The following is a 22,557-nucleotide window of genomic DNA, read 5'->3' on the forward strand; positions in this document are numbered from 1 at the left end:
TTTTATAACTTCATGTCACTAATTTAAACTGTCATTAAACAAATATGTTACAGTAGTGGGGACCTATAGTTTTTAGAATGTGTTGAAATATGTTTAATAGTGGTGGTTGAATCCTTACAGTGTATTCTACAGTTTATAGCCAACTGTTGTACAACTGAATGTGTAGTTAAAATTAGTAAGGTGTAAATTGAATGTGTTTTTTAATTAGATATGGTTCCTATGGTGTATTTGTGAAAATTATTAGAATCAAACCTTTTTTTTGGGGGGGGGGGGTGTATATCCTAAATCCTTATACTACTCTCTATATTCATTTCTTACCTTTTACCTCTGACTTCTTAATATCTTATCACTATGTACTATGATGTTTTTTTTCTTATTACAGTACTCTCACTCAGATTTCCTTATACTTATACCATAGTCACCCCCATTTATACTCACTGTTATCACACCTCATAATAACCAGTGTCATAACATCCACCTTTGCTGGAGTGTATATAGTGTGGTTTGTTAATATGTTAACATGTGTGCCATGGCTGAAGTCAACCTAACCGCTAACTGATCTACTCCTAACAGGAAAGAAGAACAGCCTACTCCTCCAGAAGTTCCAGAAGGATCTGAACGCTGGGGTATTCAACACACAGGAGAACGAGATATTGAGGCACATAATCCATCAGGACAGGGAGATGGTGATGATGGTGGACCGCAAGCAGTCGGTCACAGGGATGTCGGTCACCGGAATGAACTCCACCCCGATATCTGGAAATTCCATGATTAACTCTCCTGCTCAGCAGCCCTACACCACTGCCCTGGGCACCAACCAGTTTCAGCAGTCATCCTCCCATTTAACATACAGTGCTTCGGGCGTCATTGCTCCCTCTGCCGCAGCCACCGCCCGCATCCTGCCAGCCTCAACGCAGGGTGTCTACCCTGTCCCCAGTGTCTCCCACAGCAGCCTGAACTCATCCTCGCCTGTCCCCCAGATCCCCCTCTCTCTCCAGCAGCAAGGAGCTATCATGTCCCCAGTATCCTGCAACACGGCTGTGTGCAGTCCACCTGTGCAGACCCCTGGGCTGGCGGGACGCAGCTTCCAGTATGGCTCGCCCACCGCCTCCCAGCTCTCCCTTTTCCAGCAGCCGCTGCCTACTGCCCTACCACCCCAACAACCACTACCACAGCAACCACAACAGCTGCCCCAGCAAACAGGAGGAGCTGCAGCCTCCTTGGCAACACAACAACCACAGCAGCAGCAGCAGCAGCCAACACAGCAGCAAGTCCCTTCACCTCAGAGGAGTGACATTCTCCACAAGGGCAGCCATACTCTCGAGTCTGGAAGCCTGAGTCAAGATGTACGCCACCTATCTGCCTCCCAACCCTCACTGCCCCATGACACATCCCTGGGGCCCAGAGCGCACCCTGGAGCGTCCGGGGACTTCCTGTCCTCCATCGCCCTGCCGGTGGCTGCGGTCCAGGGGCCAGGTATGCAGAGCGGTCTCCACACCACAGTGCCCCAGAGGGTCAACCTGTTCCGCCAGATGTCATCGGGAGCATTTCCCCCGGTGAGAGAGGCGTCCTCTACAGCCCAGCACAGGGATTCCACAGGTTCTAGAAAAGATTCTAGAAGAGATTCTAACTTAAGTAGTACAGAGACCGACCAAGATAAGATGCGGTACGCATCAAATTTATGATCCCATTTGACTTTTTTAAACTTCTGTTTGAATTCACTTTTAATGGAGATACAAGAAAAGATAGACGAATTTCTTCAGAAAAAATAACCTCATAGAATTCCTGTACAGACTACCCTTGTATTATATTTTAGACACATTTTCTTCCTAAACTTAAGAATGTATATTAAACAAATATATATCAATATTTGTAAATCCAACTAGAATATTTGGCAAAGACTATTTAAAAGCTCTAGTATATAAAACATGAGTATTTCTTTCCGAAAAATATAAATATACAATGTATGGATATTTTTTTTTGGGGGGGGGTGTTTTTGTTTGTTTGTTCTTTTCTGTTTTTGTAAACTGGAATGCGTCGTGATGAATCGTGATTATTTATATTTTTTGTTTTGTACCTGCGAAAAGAGGAACAAATATCATCTCATACAACGCAGCTTTGTCACCACTGTGGAATAACTGACGCAACCTTGAAACTGTCAAAAAGCACACACTCAAACATAAATCAGATAACAAATTAGTGGAACCTTTATCTCATCTTAGCAATCAAACACTAGTACAGTAGCTAGGTGTTCCATTGCTCTCAACAATACATCCTCTTGAGCCACAATATCTTCCTACAGCGGTTCGGGTCCAAAGGTAATGAAATAAATATAATTGCTGCTTTTATTTTTATTTTTGGAAAGAAGGATGTTGTGTGGCGATGGATGGATGATTCTGTTTTTTCTATTCCTAATTTCAGACAGTGATAGACGTTATGTAATGTTGCTTAAAAAAACGGTGTACATTTATAATAGACTGTGATATGAAGATTATCTATATGTGTGTTGTAAATAGTTTTATAGATCTAGTATTTGCAGATACTGTGTGGTGCACTCTCAATCATAACAGTATCTTACTTCTTTCAGGGACCTGGATACATATGTTCATTCGAGATAAGAAAACCTTAATGCAATAGCTAGCACTACTTGATACTGAGAAATGCCTGTTCTGAAGTCAAACTGAGAATCCTTATTTGTCTGTATAGTATTTATGTCCTTGTTTCATAATTCATTAAAACAATTATTAGGGATAGGCGTCCCGTCAACGGGACAGTTGTAAATCATGCAGCACCTTGTGTCACGATCGCAGACTTGAGAGAAACAACAAATGTTGGTACATATACGTGTCTTATATCGGCTGAAAGCTTAAATTCTTGTTAATATAACTGCACTGTCCAATTTACAGTAGCTATTACTGTGAAAAAATGCCATGCTATTGTTTGAGGAGAGCTCCTAACAACAAAACACTTTTCACCACGATAGGTTTGATATATTCACCTCTGAAGGTGACATGTGTACTTACATTCTGAAATCTTGCTCTGATTTATCATCCAAAGGTTCCCAGAGATAACATGTCCTTTTGTTAGATAAAATCGTTTTTCATATCCTAAAAAAATATCCTAGCATTTCCACACATTCAAGTTGCAAAGCAGGAATCTGTGAAAATCTAACACTAAACGTTGTTTCAACCAGTAGAATCACGTTCGTATTTATTCCGCAGAGATCCTAGAACGTAACCAGACTTCACTATATAATTCAGAGTGTAGTATATCCTATAGGACACCAAATTTGGTCAGAGAGCGACGCCTTCATGGCATGCCTATGACGCGGGCACTCTTCACTTAATTGACTATAACTTTGTCAAATAAGCACCAATCAGGGTCAAACAAAGCTAGCTAGATAGCCAATGTGCCACGGGAGTATGCGGAAACCTCGTATCTGTCACAAAATGTTGCTGCTATCCTTGTGCAGAAAAATGTAATGTAAATGCCTCCTACACGATTTGCCCAAATGTACCTGGGTGACTTCACACTAAATGTCATGTAGTTCACTCATACTTCAAGTTATCCGTCTGAAACTTTGCACATACACTGCCGCCATCGTGTGGACACCATCGGACACCAATCAGAGCGATGGCTAGATTTCCGACCTTTTTGTTGTATTTCAAAGATGGTGGAAGTAAAAAATAAATGGTTGTTTTTTTCTCTGTATTTTCTTCTACCAGATCTATTGTGTTATATTCTCCTACATTCAATTCACATTTCCAAAAACTACAGAGTGTTTCCTCTTTATGCTACTCCATCTTTGGAACAATATTATTTCTAGAGATGCTATATATGATTTCAATAAAATGGATAATACCAATAACTTTAATTTTACCAATATATTCATGCTACACAATACAGAAATACCTTCTTAATGTGTACATGAAGTTGTCAATAATTTTTTACTGTGGGTGTGTTGGGTGAGTTGCCTACAGCAATGGTCAGTTATTATATGTCTGACGACCCACACACAATATGCCACTTTGGAATTACTGTAAATATGGATCATTGTTGAATATTATATCTTGACTGCAAATGTTTAATTAATTTTGATGCAATTTTATTCCCTATTTTTTCATGAAATTGTTTATTTCGTCCACTGAAAGAACTCAAATGTGTTACATTTTGGATGTTATATTCTGTCAGCGTTTTTTTATTGTTGATTTTTAACATTTTCTATTCATTGACTAGCCTTTCATATCATGTATTGTGAATAATGTGATAGAATAGTGTGGCATGAATGAATTTTTAAAAATCCCATTCATCTCAATGGAAAGAAAAGTCTTCCTGCCGACAGACAATTTATAAGTTTCTAATTTTTTAACACAATGTGAACTTCTATAAAATGGTTCTGCCATTATATTCTAGCATTCTCAGAATTACAGTAATGACTAGTATAGTAAGAAATGCAGTCTATAGAACTGGGAAGGTATAACATGGCAAGTTGACTAGACATTATAGAAATTCTGAGCACATGTGTAACTCTCTTTGTAGCTAGTCACTGATGTTGGGTTGATTATTAATGTTGCGTGGAATGAAACTGGCCAAAGCAAAACATTCTAACTCATTTTCTTTGTTTTGAAAACCGATACAGACTCTTCAGTCAGTTAGATTAAGTGTAAAGAAGGTTAAGAGCGATATATATATTATCTAGATTCTAGATTGGAACTCTCTGGCCCATTCTAGGGTTCTAAACGTGGAGAGATGTTCTATTCCAACAAAGAGTGCTTAATCCTGTTCTGCCATAGTACGTGTATAGGAACTAGTATTGTACACAGTTCAGATGGATAGCAGCACTGTTGGTTTGTGCTGTTTTTGATGCATGCCTTTGGAGGGAAAGTTTCCTATGTGCTTTTCTCACAATAATTCTGACCACAGCTAGCTAGTATTCTGGAATGGGCATTATGATGATGTATGTAGCACAGCATGAAGGGACATGTGCGTTTACCATTTTAGGAGTATGGAGAACACTGAATAAACCAGCACATAAGTTTCTATATATATATATTTTAATGCAAAAATAACAAAAGAACAGTGCCCAGAGAAAGGAAATAGGAAATAGCCTCAGAGTAGAATTTCTGAACTAGGATCAGTTTTAACTTTTAGATTATAATGAAGATTATATGGACACAGCACTAAACTGATCCTCCTAGATCAGCACTCACACTCTGAGACGCTTTGTGAATACGGGCCCGGACCTTTTGGTTTACGACCACGACAGTACAGGTTTAATATTTTTACGAAAATGTTGGAGAGAGAGATGGAGATAATGTTGTAACGAGCCACACATACACTCCCCTTAAACCCTGCTGACACACCGGATCATTGTTGAGCTCATTCATGTTAATTAACCAAGGCTGGGTAAAAATAAGCAATTAGTTGGTTACTTGACACAGGCTAAGGAAAGGTACATGTAAAACTTTCTTACAACTATATGCAGACAAACGGTGTTTGTCCCCCAAAAAATGTGGATTTCTGTTTTTATTTTTGTTTGTTTGTAAATAAACCTTTAAAATATAGAAAATAAAATACATTGTCATTTAGCTGCTGAGTTTGCATGTCATTTTGTTTCTCAATGGTTTTAGACAGACAGACAGACAGACAGACAGACAGACAGACAGACAGACAGACAGACAGACAGACAGACAGACAGACAGACAGACAGACAGACAGACAGACAGACAGACAGACAGACAGACAGACAGACAGACCAATACTCTCTCATAGGTCACATGTTCTCTTTTGATATTTGAAACAGCTAAAGACAGAGAGACAATTGAGAGGAATGTGATGGGATGGAGGGATGATAGAGTGAGAGGAGAATGGTGGGATGGAGGGATGATATGATGAAGGAGGGTGGGGGTGGTGGTGGCGGTGCCATCAGGAATAGAGTTTATCAGCAGTTACTGGTGAGATGAATAATGGGTGTTCTGGAGCTTTGGGGATTTCCATTCATTACCTCATAATACAGTTATCACTCATAAAGACAGATACCCCTCCACCTGACAATGCACTTCAGTTGAGGACACCAGGATGCACATTTTTAATCCTGTCCTCTATGGTGCATAGGGCTGTGGTCAAAAGTAGTGCACTATATAGGGAATATGATGACATTTGAGATGAAGCCATTGACTCATATCTGAAGGTGTAACTGTAACTGTGCTAGTTTATTTGAAGACAAAACATTCATCATTTAGGGATGACACTTATCTTATTCCTTTTGTTTTTACAAATTCAGGTGAAGGTAAAGACAAGATTAACTGATAATTCATGTTTTGCACGTCCCTCACTCGGTCACCGTTGCCAATGTTATCAAAGTTATACAGACTCCACAGCCATGTTGATGTCCAGAAGTGGAACGAGAGCTAATGACTGTTTCACCTACAAATACTATAGAGGCTTGGAAAGACGATGACATTGTTAAAGTACGCAACTATTTAGTAGGAAAGAACTGTGTCATCATCATCATGTCATCAAATTTACAATGTTGTCATTAGCGAGCAATGTTTGTCAAAAATACTTAGTAATTCTAACATTAGCTAGCTAAAAATCTGGTGGTCTCCACTCAATCTTAGCTAGCTAGCTAATGTTATACTGCAACTACAGTCAATCTGGAGACATCAATATTTTGACAAAAGATTTTCCCTCTATTAATTTGCATTCTTTAGAAATGTAATTATGTTTTCAAGCCACAGTAATGCACCCTAGACCAAACCTTCATCAGTGCCCGTTAAGAATGCATTGAGTAGAACGTTCAGTTGGTCATCAGTCCTAAAAGGAACGTCCAAAACAATATTGTGACGAAATGTGCATTCCATGAATACTATACACTACCATTCAAAAGTTTGTGGTCACCTAGAAATGTACTTGTCTTTTAAAGAAAAGCAATTTTTTTGGACATGAAAATAACATCAAATTGATCAGAAATATAGTGTAGTCTTTGTTCATGTTGAAAATGACTATTGTAAGTGGAAATGGCTGATGTTTTATGGGATATCTACATAGGCGTACAGAGGCCCATTATCAGCAACCATCATTCCTGTGTTCCAATTGTATGTTGTGATAGAAAATACAAGTTTATAATTTTAAAAGGCTAAATGATCATTAGAAAACCCTTTTGCAATTATGTTAGCACAGCTGTAAACTGTTGTCCTTCTTTAGACTCGTTGAGTAACTGGAGCATCAACATTTGTGGGTTCGATTACAGGCTCAAAACGGCCAGAAAAAAAAACGTTCTTCTAAAAAGTGCTCTAACCAGAATACGGTGTGTAAATCTTATCCTGATGCGGAATAGATTGCAAAGTATTCATGGCTCTGTACCTTCCGTAGTTCGGACTTGGAGATTGTGGGGAATGCAGACAGCTCGTCAACACTTCTTACACAAACAGGTAGTGATGAAGTCAAGCTCTTCCCATTTGAGATTGACATGCATATCATTAAAATTATGATTATATATCATTAAAAGAAGAAATGTCCATATTTGGATGGAAATCAAGCTCGTGAGAGGTATCAAGGAAAGTTGTAATTTCAGTTGAAAATGACCAACCACAGCCCTGCTGGGCTCACTTTGGCAAACCACCATCTGCTATAACATTGAGTCAGTTCATCCTACTGGACATTGGAAAGCTTTTGTTTTGACACCCATTGTTTCTCCTAGACGGGAAATTGGTGTGCAACACTTATCTCCCTCCGGTGGATGGTTCAGAGTTCCATGCTTACAAAAGGGTTGATTGATACACGTCAGATGTCAAGCCTACGACATGGTGTTGAACGCAAATCAGATACAATTAAGGTAGCTCCAACGGTTAGGATAGTTTTATACAGAACACTTTATTTGACATGTTAGAACAAGACATTACACCCAAAGAATGTATCCAGAAGAAACACATAAATGACGCTCTTCAAAGAGGTCTTTGACATGTCGTTGACCTGTTGAGAGAGAGAACCTATTAGTTCAGTTATGGTCTGCCAGGGTCTGAAAAGCATAAAACAAGACCTACCTCTTTTCGGGTTGTCCTGATTCACACATTGTCCACTACAGGGGCTGCCAGAGGGACTACTGGCATCACAGATGACCACATCACAATGGACAAAGACCTAGGAATCAAAGATATGATGGTGTCAGATTTTTTTTTTAAAGGGATGATTGCCACTCACAAAATTAACCAATAAAGATTGTTGGGTGAACTTTGTTACCTGGCCACTCAGCTCAACCGCATCCTTGGCGAAGGAAAACATATTGCCCTCAAAGCGTTTGACGTGAGTGAGGGTGGAAGTGGACCCTGGCGTCAGCTACCACCGGGTGGAAGACGACACGGTATGGAACCTCGGGGTTCTCACAGCTGCCAGTGGAGAGAGGGACTAAGTCAGGAACAAGAAAATGCTGCAAACCCTAACCGCCTTGTGTAAGAAGTATTGTGGTGGTGTCATGACTGTCCTGTGAGAATCAGTTCAATTTACAGCAGAAGTGGGTTCCTTCTCCCCTCCAGTATGAACTAAAGGAATGTCTTGAAAAAACATATTTCATTTACAATGTAAAGGCTCGAGACTTCCTACCTGTAGAGTGAGCACTTTTCTAGTAAAAAACTAAAATCACAAAATAAAAACCAATATGACATTCATTTTCTATAGCTAATCTCTAACCAGTCTTATGTTAGAAATATTGTTCCAGTATTCACTTTTGAACGTGTTAGAGAAACTCCCCTAGAAAATGTGCATAGTAAGTAGCCATGCCACGAGGGACATCAGAGAGCGGGTCAGACTGACAGAACTGTCTCCATCTTCCAGAACGAGTGAAAGGAAAATCCATCCTGTAGTTCTGTTCAAGACTAGTCAGCCACGGACAACCAACGACATTGTGACCTCATGTAGCCAATCAGAGAGAAGACCAACCACCTACCTTTCCACGGCGGCATCCTACATAAATACATTCATGCTTTTACTCCAAACTGGTGCCGGTTTGTGTGTTCAAAACTGTATCAACGATAAGTGTCCCTTATGGAATGGGGGGGACCTTGTAACAAGCCGTCATATTGTATCACCTGTGTGTTTAGCCTGTGTTATTTAGTTAGCTAGTAATTCAATTAAACCAACTTGTATAGTACTGAATCATAAGGCTGGGGTTTTTGCAGCTGCAAGGAGGATACGATGTAATGGTTAATAAGTTGACTATCAATGTAATAGATTTCTACCGTCTAGAGTTTAAGTCGGGAGACGGTAACTCTTTAAAACCGCTTCCTCGGCACCCCAAATCCTATCATGATTCATTTAGTGTCGGCTGACAATTAAACAGTCCTCAGATAATTCAAGGTCACGTCAGTGGTTTGTTGGTTTTAATTTCTGATCTTTTGGCCCATCAGACCTGGATGAATCTGATTTAGTACATTTTTATTTTAAAGAACAGAAAAGGGGCTTTCCGTCAACAATATTTATTTTGGTCTACTGCAATGGCTTGTTACATGACGGATGTCAAACATGTATATTCAATTCCATTGACATGAGATGTCCCTCTAAATGGTTCTTAAAATTCTAAATGATCCAGAATGGTCAGACTACAGGTGACCTGAATATTGATCAATTGACTGTGGTTTAACCAAAGTTGCCGAATACACAGTCGGTATCATCAACAAGGTAATCATATTTTTTCAACACAAGTACTTCATTTTAAACAAGAATTTCATGCAATGCGCCAGAGCAATTCTTCCGCTGTTGGAAAAATTGGTCACACAAAATAAATTCTACACCCACGGCATCGGATTCACACGTGGAGGACTTCTGAGAAGGGCGCAGCTCTACTATACAAAGCAACCTACGCATTGACAGTTTAGGCCTACATTTTTTATTTGCATCTTTATTCTTTACTGTTTAACTGCCAGATATTAGCAAAAAGGAATGTGTGAAATCTGAAGACGTTACATTGAGAGACAAACGCCCACACCAGTACAAATCCACTTGAGCTGACAGACGATGGTCAGGATTTTGCACAACGATATATAGTTGCAGCTGAAGTGACAAATCTGAACTGCCCATTTTGTGCACAGCCATGTGAATGTTGTGTATTTTCCTATGATAAACAAAACATTTCAGCCTGTTTTTTTTTTAACTGCTATGACATTGCTGATTTAATAAACAGGTGCAAAAGTTACTCCGTGTCCACATGGCCAACTGTAGGTTTTTGAAACCATTTCATAAAAATTGTAAAATCGCGTGATTTGATAGCATTTTGCAAACCCGATCCCCCAAATGAATGTTTTGACCAATAAAGTTGCTTCACTACACTGCTTGGTGTAACATGCATCTAGATACTGAAAAGGCACCCGCAAAATAAAGTGTCATTTGCAGCGTGCATAATCATGGTCAAAGTCATTGTAGCCCATTACAATGTAGGAAAAATAAGTCATCTTTCAATAGTAACCCAATTTAAATGATTGAAATAAAAATGAGGCCAGCGTATCCATCTGTGGAAAAGTGCTCACCCAAATCAAAAATGTAGTACAATGTTTTTAGTATGAACATTAGCAAGCTAAATAAGGTTAGCAACTCAATTAGCGCATTCCTCTAGGACAGGACATTCCATTGAAAGCGGCATCAACTTCTGGGGATCCTGTCAACTGATCCTATTGAGTTTCAAACATCCATGCTGCACAGGCAACTGAACCATCCTTTAGGTTTAGTGCAATAACTGTTTTAAACACAAGAGGTCACTTGTGCCTGAATTCAACCCAAAAGCAACAACTATTCAGTCAGTGTGAAGAGCAGTTGTATGAAACCAATCGGAAAGGCAAGCCAAGCTTGCCAGCCGCTCTTGATTTCCAGTCGACTGACCATCAGCTTGGCACAACACTGAACTGTAGCAAACCAAAATTTAAAAAAAGGTGTAGGTAGCGCCAACATTAACCTTTTCACACACGAGTTCCAAATATCTTCAGTCGCCCCAGTGGGAGTTGATTTCATGCCCGTGATGTCAGAATCCACTCACCGTTCCAACAAATGTGGACATTTAACACGCACTGACCTCAGACCAAGGCACACTACCTGCTAATTTTCTATAGGCCGTTTCAACTTCTAATTTTGCCTCATTCATTCACAAAAGTAGCCCATTTCACTGTTGCAGACCATTTCTATTTGAGAATTTAATGAGCCGGACAAACTTTGCTTCAAAAGAAAGCCCAAGCACTTCCCCAGATCAAGTATACAGTCCTTGCACATTTAGTGCCTTCCTTACAATTAACTGTGGACATGCGTGCATTCCTATCAAAGTGCCTTATTTTCTGCGTAAGGTGTTGTCGTTTCTACTGTATCGTACCGTAAGTATAATGTACTTAGCGTTTTATTCATGCTTTCTGATTCTTGCCTAGATTGTAATGGACACGTGTGTAAAACACTTTTGAAGGTGGTACTGAATATGAGCTAATGCTAACGCAATACAATGCAGTCAGGTTATCACGTACGCGTCTGTCAGACTTATGGTGATCTCAACTGGAGTACCCCCATTGTCTTGAATGCACTGAAGTCGTTAGTTGATTTGAACACGGCATCAGAGTGTAAACTATGGTACCTCAGGGTTGCCAGATCAGACCCCCTTTCCAGGGGTATTTAGCTTAGAAAAACTGTCTGCCCGGCCATTTATTGTTGATAAATCCCCCATCTTATTAATATTTCCTGCATCATCCTCTCCATAATACCTTCCCCCAAGGACTTCACCTCCCAAAATGGATTGAGCTATATCTTGCAACTCTGTTTAGCTTTCGTGCTACGGTTGTATTGGCTTTTTGATTAGTTAACTGTAAACTACTTGTCATGTGTACGCCGTAACAAGTACAAAGATTTGTCACATGCTGAAGTGGCCAAACTAAGTTAAGAACTCAGGAAACGGGCGCAGTGAACGGTATTCTGGGATTCGGGAGTTCTTGCTTGACAAACATGGCTGCCATATTTTCTAAACTAGAGTTACATGTTCCAATGGTACGCTGCAGGGACCAGGTGGGACCACAGGCGGGGTCGCTCAGGGTCAGCTGACCAGGGTTCAGACCGGGAGCAGACTCCACCTTCACCGCCAGCGCAGTCATCGTTCCGTTAGAGAAACACTTATGGAGGTGGGGGAGCAAAAGACAGGTAGCCATCAGACCTGGGTTCTGTATTTGTTACACTTAATTGAGCTTTCCAAGCACAGTAGAACCAATGGAATATCACCAAATGTGCAAACCATGCCCATCTGGTTCTCCAGATTGAATTGAAGAATACACCTGAAGTCGTAAAATGTCTAACTTGTTATGCTAACTATCTAGCAAGAGGTTGCATAGCAACATCATCAACTTCCGGTTGACAGGTGAAGAGCTAGTGCACGCGACTGAAAGCATACTGTTCGTTTACAGGTTGGAACAACCTATTTCATATGTTTTTGCGGTCCTTTTTTGGAACCGTATAAGCCTAAATGTTGCGGCATCCTGCAGCACATAATAATAATAATAATAATATATGCCATTTAGGAGACGCTTTTATCCAAAGCGACTTACAGTCATGTGTGCATACATTCTACGTATGGGTGGTCCCGGGGATCGAACCCACTACCCTGGCGTTACAAGCGCCATGCTCTACCAACTGAGCTACAGAAGGACCACATCTTGCGTGGTTCCGCATAATTCTATGGCACGTTATTTAAGTGTCAGCCAAGACGCAATTTACCACAATCTGCCACCATCTACCACAAACGGTGGCTGCATAAGCTCAAAACTTTCAAAAGTAAGAACCACTGTACATCTGACAACGTTATCATATGTAACACTTTACTGGTTGTCTCAGATTTTAAAAAAACACTACTACTTTGTTCTCCTGTACCTCTTCTCCCTGCCTGTTTGTTCTTCTAGATTCTCCCCTTCCATCTATGTCCCCATCTGTGGCAAATCCACCCTTGTCTCCTTTTCCGAACATTTTCCACCAAACAGACGTACTCTCATCTGGGCTACCTGCACAGCCTACCTCAGTACAGATGTGCAGATCCACCAACCAAACGCACCACTACATTCACTTACGAAACCGAATGTTTTGATCGAACACAACATGTTTTAAATAATAATCATTCAATGTCCAAAGTCAGATTCCGCACTCATCTGGTACGTTGTGATTCAAACTGTAGCCCAAATGAGCGTGCTCTTTTATCAATGCTCATCGGGAGAAGTCCTCAACTTCAAAACTTTGTTTTCTACAGCAAAGCTGGCTTACCTTACGTTTTCACTACTGCACTTGTTTATTGCAATTGAATGGTAAAAACACATCCAAGAAACACACACATCAAACCACACCACCAAGACAATTCTTGTTTGCCTTCAGTCATGGCCGCTAGCATTTCTTAATGAGCATTGATGAAAAACAAGAGCTGTGCTCGAATACCCATACTAACATACTGTATACTACATACTTAATGAGTATATACTGCATACTATATATTATTAGTTCATTTTAGTATACTGTAAACGAACAGTATGCTTTCAATTGCGCGTACTAGCTTTTCACCTGTCTACCGGACGTTGATGCTGTTGCTATGCAACCTCTTGCTAGCTATCTAGCATAACAAATTACTGGTTAGACATTATACGACTTCAGGTGTGTTCTTAAATTCAATCAGGAGTTCCAGAATGCGCTCATGAATTCAGAGCGTTGTCAGATTGTCTGTTTGTAAATTCAGAGCAGAGTAGACAGCCAGAGCGAATTTACAAAAGCACCTGAATGTCCATTGAGAACGCACAATGACTATACCATTTACCTAAGCTCAGAATGACAGGGATAATCACGTCAAACATTGGGTAGTTAGTTAGATAGCCTATAGTTAGTATATTGTCAAGTTTGATCTAGAAGTAGCCAACATGCCGGTACATACTGCTGTACTGATACGCTATGTGGTTCGTAAGACCAGTGTAGCTAACAAATTGTCAGCCAATATAACGTGTAAGTTAACTTATTTAAAAAGTAATTACTTTATTACATTGCTCAACATTTTGTTAATATTTGTCATAATTAGTTAAAGCAATGAATTTGTATCCGCTCTCGTTGTACTTCGACTGCATATTTTCCGCCATTTTCAACAAATCTGGAAATGATGTGAAGCCACGCCCATTTCTTGAAGAATTGCATTATTGGCCCTAAAGTATGGAAATAGTGTCCTCTTCGTGTATTCCTCATATTTTGGCAAATTATGTACGATATCCTGGAACATTTGGCATACTAAATATATCTATAGTATTTTTTTATTTCTATTTTTTACTTCATTTAACCAGTTAGGCTAGTTGAGAACAAGCTCTCATTTACAACTGCAACCTGGCCAAGATAAAGCAAAGCAGTTCGACACATACAACAACAGAGTTACAGATGGAATAAACAAACATACAGTCAATAATACAGTAGAAAAAGTCTATATACAGTGTGTGCAAATAAGGAAAGGATAAAGGAGAGGAGCTAAGGCAATAAATAGGCCATGGTGGCGAAGTAATTACAATATAGCAATTAAATGGAATGGTAGATGTGCAGAAGATGAATGTGCAAGTAGAGATACTGGGGTGCCAAGGAGCAAGATAAATAAATAACCACCCCTGGTTGCGATTGGTCATCTTAGGTTTCATTACATACAGTCGAGAAGAACTACTGAATATAAGATCAGCGTCAACTCACCATCAGCACGACCAAGAATATGATTTCCGCGACGCGGATCCTGTGTTCTGCCTTTCAACCAGGACAACGGAATGGATCCCAGCCGGCGACCCCCCAAAAAACTGACTCCGTAAAAGAGGGAAACGAGGCGGTCTTCTGGTCAGACTCCGGAGACGGGCACATCGTGCACCACTTCCTAGCATTCTTCTCGCCAATGTCCAGTCTCTTGACAACAAGGTTGATGAAATCCGAGCAAGGGTAGCATTCCAGAGGGACATCAGAGACTGTAACGTTCTTTGCTTCACGGAAACATGGCTCACTGGAGAGACGCTATCGGAGGCGGTGCAGCCAGCGGGTTTCTCCACGCATCGCGCCGACAGAAAGAAACATCTTTCTGGTAAGAAGAGGGGCGGGGGCGTATGCCTTATGGCTAACGAGACGTGGTGTGATCAAAGAAACATACAGGAACTCCTTCTGTTCACCTGATTTAGAATTCCTCACAATCAAATGTCGACCGCATTATCAACCAAGAGAATTCTCTTCGATTATAATCACAGCCGTATATATTCCCCCCAAAGCAGACACATTGATGGCTCTGAACGAACTTTATTTGACTCTTTGCAAATTGGAATCCATATATCCTGAGGCTGCATTCATTGTAGCTGGGGATTTTAACAAGGCTAATCTGAAAACAAGACTCCCTAAATTGTATCAGCATATCGATTGCGCAACCAGGGCTGGAAAAACCTTAGATCATTGTTACTCTAACATCTGCGACGCATATAAGGCCCTGCCCCGCCCTCCTTTCGGAAAAGCTGACCACGACTCAATTTTGTTGATCCCTGCCTACAGACAGAAACTTAAACAAGAGGCTCCCACGCTGAGGTCTGTCCAACGCTGGTCCGACCAAGCTGACTCCACACTCCAAGACTGCTTCCATCACGTGGACTGGGACATGTTTCGTATTGCGTCAGATAACAATATTGACGAATACGCTGATTCGGTGTGCGAGTTCATTAGAACGTGCGTTGAAGATGTCGTTCCCATAGCAACGATAAAAACATTCCCTAACCAGAAACCGTGGATTGATGGCAGCATTCGAGTGAAACTGAAAGCGCGAACCACTGCTTTTAATCAGGGCAAGGTGTCTGGTAACATGACCGAATACAAACAGTGCAGCTATTCCCTCCGCAAGGCTATCAAACAAGCTAAGCGTCAGTACAGAGACAAAGTAGAATCTCAATTCAACGGCTCAGACACAAGAGGCATGTGGCAGGGTCTACAGTCCATCACGGACTACAAGACGAAACCCAGCCCAGTCACGGACCAGGATGTCTTGCTCCCAGGCAGACTAAATAACTTTTTTGCCCGCTTTGAGGACAATATAGTGCCACTGACACGGCCTGCAACGAAAACATGCGGTCTCTCCTTCACTGCAGCCAAGGTGAGTAAGACATTTAAACGTGTTAACCCTCGCAAGGCTGCAGGCCCAGACGGCATCCCCAGCCGCGCCCTCAGAGCATGCGCAGACCAGCTGGCCGGTGTGTTTACGGACATATTCAATCAATCCCTATACCAGTCTGCTGTTCCCACATGCTTCAAGAGGGCCACCATTGTTCCTGTTCCCAAGAAATCTAAGGTAACTGAGCTAAACGACTACCGCCCCGTAGCACTCACTTCCGTCATCATGAAGTGCTTTGAGAGACTAGTCAAGGACCATATCACCTCCACCCTACCTGACACCCTAGACCCACTCCAATTTGCTTACCGCCCAAATAGGTCCACAGACGATGCAATCTCAACCACACTGCGCACTGCCCTAACCCATCTGGACAAGAGGAATACCTATGTGAGAATGCTGTTCATCGACTACAGCTCGGCATTCAACACCATAGTACCCTCCAAGCTCGTCATCAAGCTCGAGACCCTGGGTCTCGACCCGCCCTGTGCAACTGGGTACTGGACTTTCTGACGGGCCGCCCCCAGGTGGTGAGGGTAGGCAACAACATCTCCTCCCCGCTGATCCTCAACACGGGGGCCCCACAAGGGTGCGTTCTGAGCCCTCTCCTGTACTCCCTGTTCACCCACGACTGCGTGGCCACGCACGCCTCCAACTCAATCATCAAGTTTGCGGACGACACAACAGTGGTAGGCTTGATTACCAACAACGACGAGACGGCCTACAGGGAGAAGGTGAGGGCCCTCGGAGTGTGGTGTCAGGAAAATAACCTCACACTCAACGTCAACAAAACTAAGGAGATGATTGTGGACTTCAGGAAACAGCAGAGGGAACACCCCCCTATCCACATCGATGGAACAGTAGTGGAGAGGGTAGAAAGTTTTAAGTTCCTCGGCATACACATCACAGACAAACTGAATTGGTCCACTCACACAGACAGCGTCGTGAAGAAGGCGCAGCAGCGCCTCTTCAACCTCAGGAGGCTGAAGAAATTTGGCTTGTCACCAAAAGCACTCACAAACTTCTACAGATGCACAATCGAGAGCATCCTGGCGGGCTGTATCACCGCCTGGTACGGCAACTGCTCCGCCCACAACCGTAAGGCTCTCCAGAGGGTAGTGAGGTCTGCACAACGCATCACCGGGGGCAAACTACCTGCCCTCCAGGACACTTACACCACCCGATGTTACAGGAAGGTCATAAAGATCATCAAGGACATCAACCACCCGAGCCACTGCCTGTTCACCCCGCTATCATCCAGAAGGCGAGGTCAGTACAGGTGCATCAAAGCTGGGACCGAGAGACTGAAAAACAGCTTCTATCTCAAGGCCATCAGACTGTTAAACAGCCACCACTAACATTGAGTGGCTGCTGCCAACACACTGACATTGACACTGACCCAACTCCAGCCACTTTAATAATGGGAATTGATGGGAAATTATGTAAATATATCACTAGCCACTTTAAACAATGCTACCTTATATAATGTTACTTACCCTACATTATTCATCTCATATGCATACGTATATACTGTACTCTATATCATCGACTGCATCCTTATGTAATACATGTATCACTAGCCACTTTAACTATGCCACTTTGTTTACTTTGTCTACATACTCATCTCATATGTATATACTGTACTCGATACCATCTACTGTATGCTGCCCCGTACCATCACTCATTCATATATCCTTATGTACATATTCTTTATCCCCTTACACTGTGTATAAGACAGTAGTTTTGGAATTGTTAGTTAGATTACTTGTTGGTTATTACTGCATTGTCGGAACTAGAAGCACAAGCATTTCGCTACACTCGCATTAACATCTGCTAACCATGTGTATGTGACAAATAACATTTGATTTGATTTGATTTGATTTGAATACAGCAAGGGGATGAGGTAGTTGGATGGGCTATTTACAGATGGGCTATGTACAGGTGCAGTGATCTGTGAGCTGCTCTGACAGCAGGTGCTTAAAGCTTAGTGAGGGAGATCTGAGTCTCCAGCTTCAGTGATTTTTGCAGTTCGTTCCAGTCATTGGCAGCAGAGAACTGGAAGTAAAGGCGGCCAAAGGAAAAATTGGCTTTGGGGGTGACCAGTGAGATTTACCTGTTGGAGCGTGTGCTATGGGTGGGTGCTGCTATGGTGACCAGTGAGCTGAGATAAGGCGGGGCTTTACCTAGCAGAGACTTGTAGATGACCTGGAGCCAGTGGGTTTGGCGACGAGTATGAAGCGAGGGCCAGCCAACAAGAGCGTATAGGTTGCAGCGGTGGGTAGTAAATGGGGCTTTTTGATTGGAGATGCTGAATGTGAGTCTGGAAGGAGAGTTTACAGTCTAACCAGAAACCTAGGTATTTGTAGTCCACATATTCTAAGTCAGAACCGTCCAGAGTAGTGATGCTGGACGGGCGGACAGGTGCGGGCAGCGATCGGTTGAAGAGCATGCATTTAGTTTTACTTGCATTTAAGAGCAGTTGGAGGCCACGGAAGGAGAGTTGTATGGCATTGAAGCTCATCTGGAGGTTAGTTAACACAGTGTCCAAAGAAGGGCCAGAGGTATACAGGTATAATATGATATATTTATACAGGTATACTATGACCAATAAGCATACTAAATACTCAATTCATGTCACAAACAGTACAGTTAGTGCGAGTATACGAACACAGCTAAGGCCAAATCAGGAAGTACAGTCACCTTTTAATCCTGAATGACAATTGTCTTGCCTCATAGAGATAGATAAATCTTCTTAGGGCTGATCAATATGACAACAGCCAGTGAAAGTGCAGGGCGCCAAATTCAAAAGAACAGAAATCTCATAATTACAATTCCTCAGACATACAAGTATTTCACACCATTTTAAAGATACACTTCTTGTTAATCCCACCACAGTGCCCGATTTCAAATAGACTTTACGGCGAAAGCACCACAAACGATTATGTTAGGTCAGAGCCAAGTCACAGAAAAACGCAGTCATTTTTCCAGCCAAAGAGAGGAGTCACAAAAATCAGAAATAGAGATAAAATGAATCACTAACCTTTGATGATCTTCATCAGATGACACATATAGGACTTCATGTTACACAATACATGTATGTTTTGTTCGATAAAGTTCATATTTATATAAAAAAAATCTCAGTATACGTTGGAGCGTTATGTTCAGTTGTTCCAAAAACATCCGGTGATTTTGCAGAGAGCCACATCAATTTACAGAAATACTCATAATAAATGTTGATGAAAATAAAATTGTTATGCACAGAAATATAGATATACTTCTGCTTAATGCAACCGCTGTGTCAGATTTCAAAAAACCTTTACGGAAATGCAAACCATGCAATAATCTGAATACGGCGCTCAGAGCCCAAACAAGCCAAAAATATATCCGCCATATTGTGCAGTCAAAAGAAGTCAGAAATAACATTATAAATATTCACTTACCTTTGATGATCTTCATCAGAATGCACTCCTAGGAATCCTAGTTCCACAATAAATGTGTGTTTTGTTCAATAATGTCCATAATTTATGTTCAAATAGCTACTTTTGTTAGCGAGTTTTGTAAACAAATCCAATCTCACGAAGCGTGTTAAAATAAATCTTCAATAATGCTCCAACCGGAGAATTCCTTTGTCTGTAGAATTGCAATGGAACAGAGGTCGCCCTCATGTGAACGAGCGTCACGAGCTCAAGGCATTCTGCCAGACCTCTGACTCATTCCCCTCTCATTCGCCCTCACTTCACAGTAGAAGCATCAAACAAGGTTCTAAAGACTGTTGACATCTAGTGGAAGCCTGTTGACATCTAGGAAGCGCAACATGACCAATATCCCACTGTGTCTTCAATAGGGAATGAGTTGAAAAACAACCAACCTCAGATTTCCCACTTCCTGGTTGGATTTTTTTCTCAGATTTTTGCCTGCCATATCTGTTCTGTTATACTCACAGACATCATTCAAACGGTTTTAGAAACTTCAGAGTGTTTTCTATCCAAATATACTAATGATATGCTTCTGGGACTGAGTAGCAGGCAGTTTACTCTGGGCACCTCTGGACAACTTATTCAGCCAAGCTACTCAATACTGCCCCCAGTCATAAGAAGATAAAAGACTCATCTATGTATCTGTGCCAATATAGTGTCTGTGACAGCATGGGCAACGCCATTGAGGCTATCTTCATATTAAAGTAGTAACATTTCTTCTTCACAATTGTCTGAGCCCTTCTGATGACCCGATTGGACATGACTTCAACAGGGTCACCAGTAGGGCTCAGCCAATGAAGTTGGTAGTCCCACCCAGTTGACTACATTCAAATTGTGAAAGTGCATGCAAATGCAGCATTTTGGCCATTAGAGGCCAATATCTTTCTCTCTGTCTGGGCTACAATTGTAGACGGTTGGGTAATTATGCTTTTCACCTGTGAAAGGCTGTTGTGCTGCTAATGAGGGAGTTCTATTAACCTGAGGTGCACCGGTCCATGGCCCCTGACATAAATGGATAAAAGTGGTGAGGGAGGAGCACCCTTCTAAAATTGAACAGTAGCCTTACATTTAGGTTTTTGTCCTAACACTACACAGCTGATTCAGATTAACAAACCTGGATGATTATTTGAATCAGCTTTGTAGGGCTAGGGGAATAAAAAGAAGATGTGCAGCCCTTTGGGGTTCAGGTGACTGAGTGTGGGAAGCCTTTGTCATAGGGTAAAAGTTGCATACCCCTGTGCTGTAGGCTTCACACTTTTGGTCAAATATCAGGTTCTGTAGCTGTGTATTTTATAGGAACAAATCTGTTCTACAATGATTATTTTCCTTACCTTAGGGTAAGTAGTATCAGGCCTAGGAGAGTCTTATGCGATGCAAACAATTGAGTTGTGTTCTTCCTCCTTTTAATCAATCATAATAATTTGTCAAATGCCTTAAAGATTTTGCCTATTGATGGCAGCTGTGGGCATACAAGCACAACAGACACCTTCTATAAGTATGCATTTTGCACCCTGCAAATTTAAGCACTAAGCATTTGACAATATTTCATTTTTAACTAACCTTTCCTATTCCAGATGACCTGAATGCCTTGGTAACGTTATTCATTTGAGTGTCGCTCCTCTTTTTGAAGATGTTGATGCTGTCTTCAGTGAGTTTGCCTCTTGTGATTCTCTTGCTCTCCTTTCATAATTCATTGCTTGTCAACTATTGTGTTCACACCCTCTCCATCCCTTCCAGATGACACACAAATCATAAACCTGACGCCTGGCCTTGCTACTCAGTGTGGATTCAGCTTTAAATTTGACCCCATGGGGAATGCCATGTTTTTTGCTTCTCTTCAAAACTGCTTTTCCAAAAACAGCACTGTAGTGTTTGCTTGTACTTCAAATTGACAGTTTGCCTTTCAGTGTCACTGCATTTGCAACTTATACTGTAGCAGTTTTATTTACCTTTGACATGGAGTCATGCTGAGACCAGGCTCTTTTACAGATGAGCCCTGTATACACAGACACAAGTCAATATTTGCATCACTAGATGGGGAAAAATGAAATAATTGAAAACACCTTCTTCAGTAAAAAGGTCCTCCATAAGCCTGAGTTGCCTTAGAGGTGCTAAAACACACTTTAGCGCATGGAGGTTATTAGACGTACGGTGCCAGAAACATTGAAACAGTTTTACTTAACTCTGTGGATATCTCTTACCTCGACGATGACGTAAAGTACAGCAGAAGTTTATGGAGGGTTTTCAGAGGGCCAGGCAACTTTCTGATAGACTGCAGTGATGTAAACTATTGAGCTCTACTCCTGTAGTGTGGCTTCAATACAGTGGCAGCTGCATTCATATAGCCAATTATGCCAGTCTATAACTTGCATGAATGTCACCTGAATTCTGTTTTTTGCTATATAATGAAGGCTTTTTTCCCTTCCCCCTTCATTTTAGGATGATAAAATGTTCAGCTTGGTCATGCAGTTCAGGCTGCCAGGAAACCACATGACTGAAGACCCTCTGTATAGAGTGGGCAAAACCTGTAGCTACACCCCCTGGACATCCTGAGAGATTCTGTGCGACCGCAACTACATGGAGGCAAGTGAGCAGAGCATGCCCCAATGGATATGTTTACAGTCGCGCTTGTCGTACTGCCTGTATAAATTATCTGTCTAGAGCTACAACTGTCCAGTGTTACATTTCTTCTGCGACACAACGTAGAGGTCTTGACTATCTCAATTCCACTCGCCACTTCAAAATGCACATAGGAGAACTTTAGAGGTGAGGAATTTTGGCCTATTCTCAATGCTTTAAGGAGGGGAGTGGACAGATTGAGAACTGGACCTTGATTTCCTATTTTATGGGAGGGAGAAAATGCATAGGGAATAATGTATTTTCTTCTCTAGGTGTCTGTCAGAAGGACTCTTCCAGACATCCAAACCATCCCCG

The 22,557-nt window shown here is 41.5% G+C and overlaps 1 protein-coding gene and 3 long non-coding RNA genes across 4 annotated transcripts in view; 3 read left to right on the forward strand and 1 right to left on the reverse strand.

Moving 5' to 3' along the window:
• The window catches only part of LOC118387799 (potassium/sodium hyperpolarization-activated cyclic nucleotide-gated channel 1-like), a 129,936-nt gene extending 126,225 nt beyond the window's left edge, over window positions 1-3,711 (forward strand). The window contains exon 8 of the mRNA XM_035776520.2: window positions 574-3,711. Within this exon, the coding sequence (XP_035632413.2) occupies window positions 574-1,685 (1,112 nt within the window). The 3' untranslated portion in view covers window positions 1,686-3,711. The remainder of the gene's footprint in view (window positions 1-573) is intronic.
• A 4,145-nt stretch (window positions 3,712-7,856) lies between these two features.
• LOC118388124 (uncharacterized) lies at window positions 7,857-8,354 on the reverse strand. Its single transcript, XR_008129561.1, has 3 exons — window positions 8,242-8,354; window positions 8,046-8,142; window positions 7,857-7,974 (listed from the first exon to the last, which is right to left on the reverse strand). It is a non-coding gene; the product is annotated as an uncharacterized LOC118388124 (long non-coding RNA).
• Window positions 8,355-20,820: 12,466 nt separating this feature from the next.
• Window positions 20,821-22,025, forward strand: LOC118388021 (uncharacterized). The gene is made up of 3 exons (XR_004826503.2): window positions 20,821-20,960; window positions 21,198-21,271; window positions 21,361-22,025. It is a non-coding gene; the product is annotated as an uncharacterized LOC118388021 (long non-coding RNA).
• A 511-nt stretch (window positions 22,026-22,536) lies between these two features.
• The window catches only part of LOC127927938 (uncharacterized), a 1,866-nt gene continuing 1,845 nt past the window's right edge, over window positions 22,537-22,557 (forward strand). The window contains exon 1 of the long non-coding RNA XR_008129565.1: window positions 22,537-22,557. This exon is cut by the window's right edge and continues 56 nt beyond it. This is a non-coding gene — a long non-coding RNA (uncharacterized LOC127927938).

The sequence above is a fragment of the Oncorhynchus keta genome, unplaced genomic scaffold (genome assembly GCF_023373465.1).
Source record: "Oncorhynchus keta strain PuntledgeMale-10-30-2019 unplaced genomic scaffold, Oket_V2 Un_scaffold_1952_pilon_pilon, whole genome shotgun sequence".
NCBI lineage: Eukaryota > Metazoa > Chordata > Actinopteri > Salmoniformes > Salmonidae > Oncorhynchus > Oncorhynchus keta.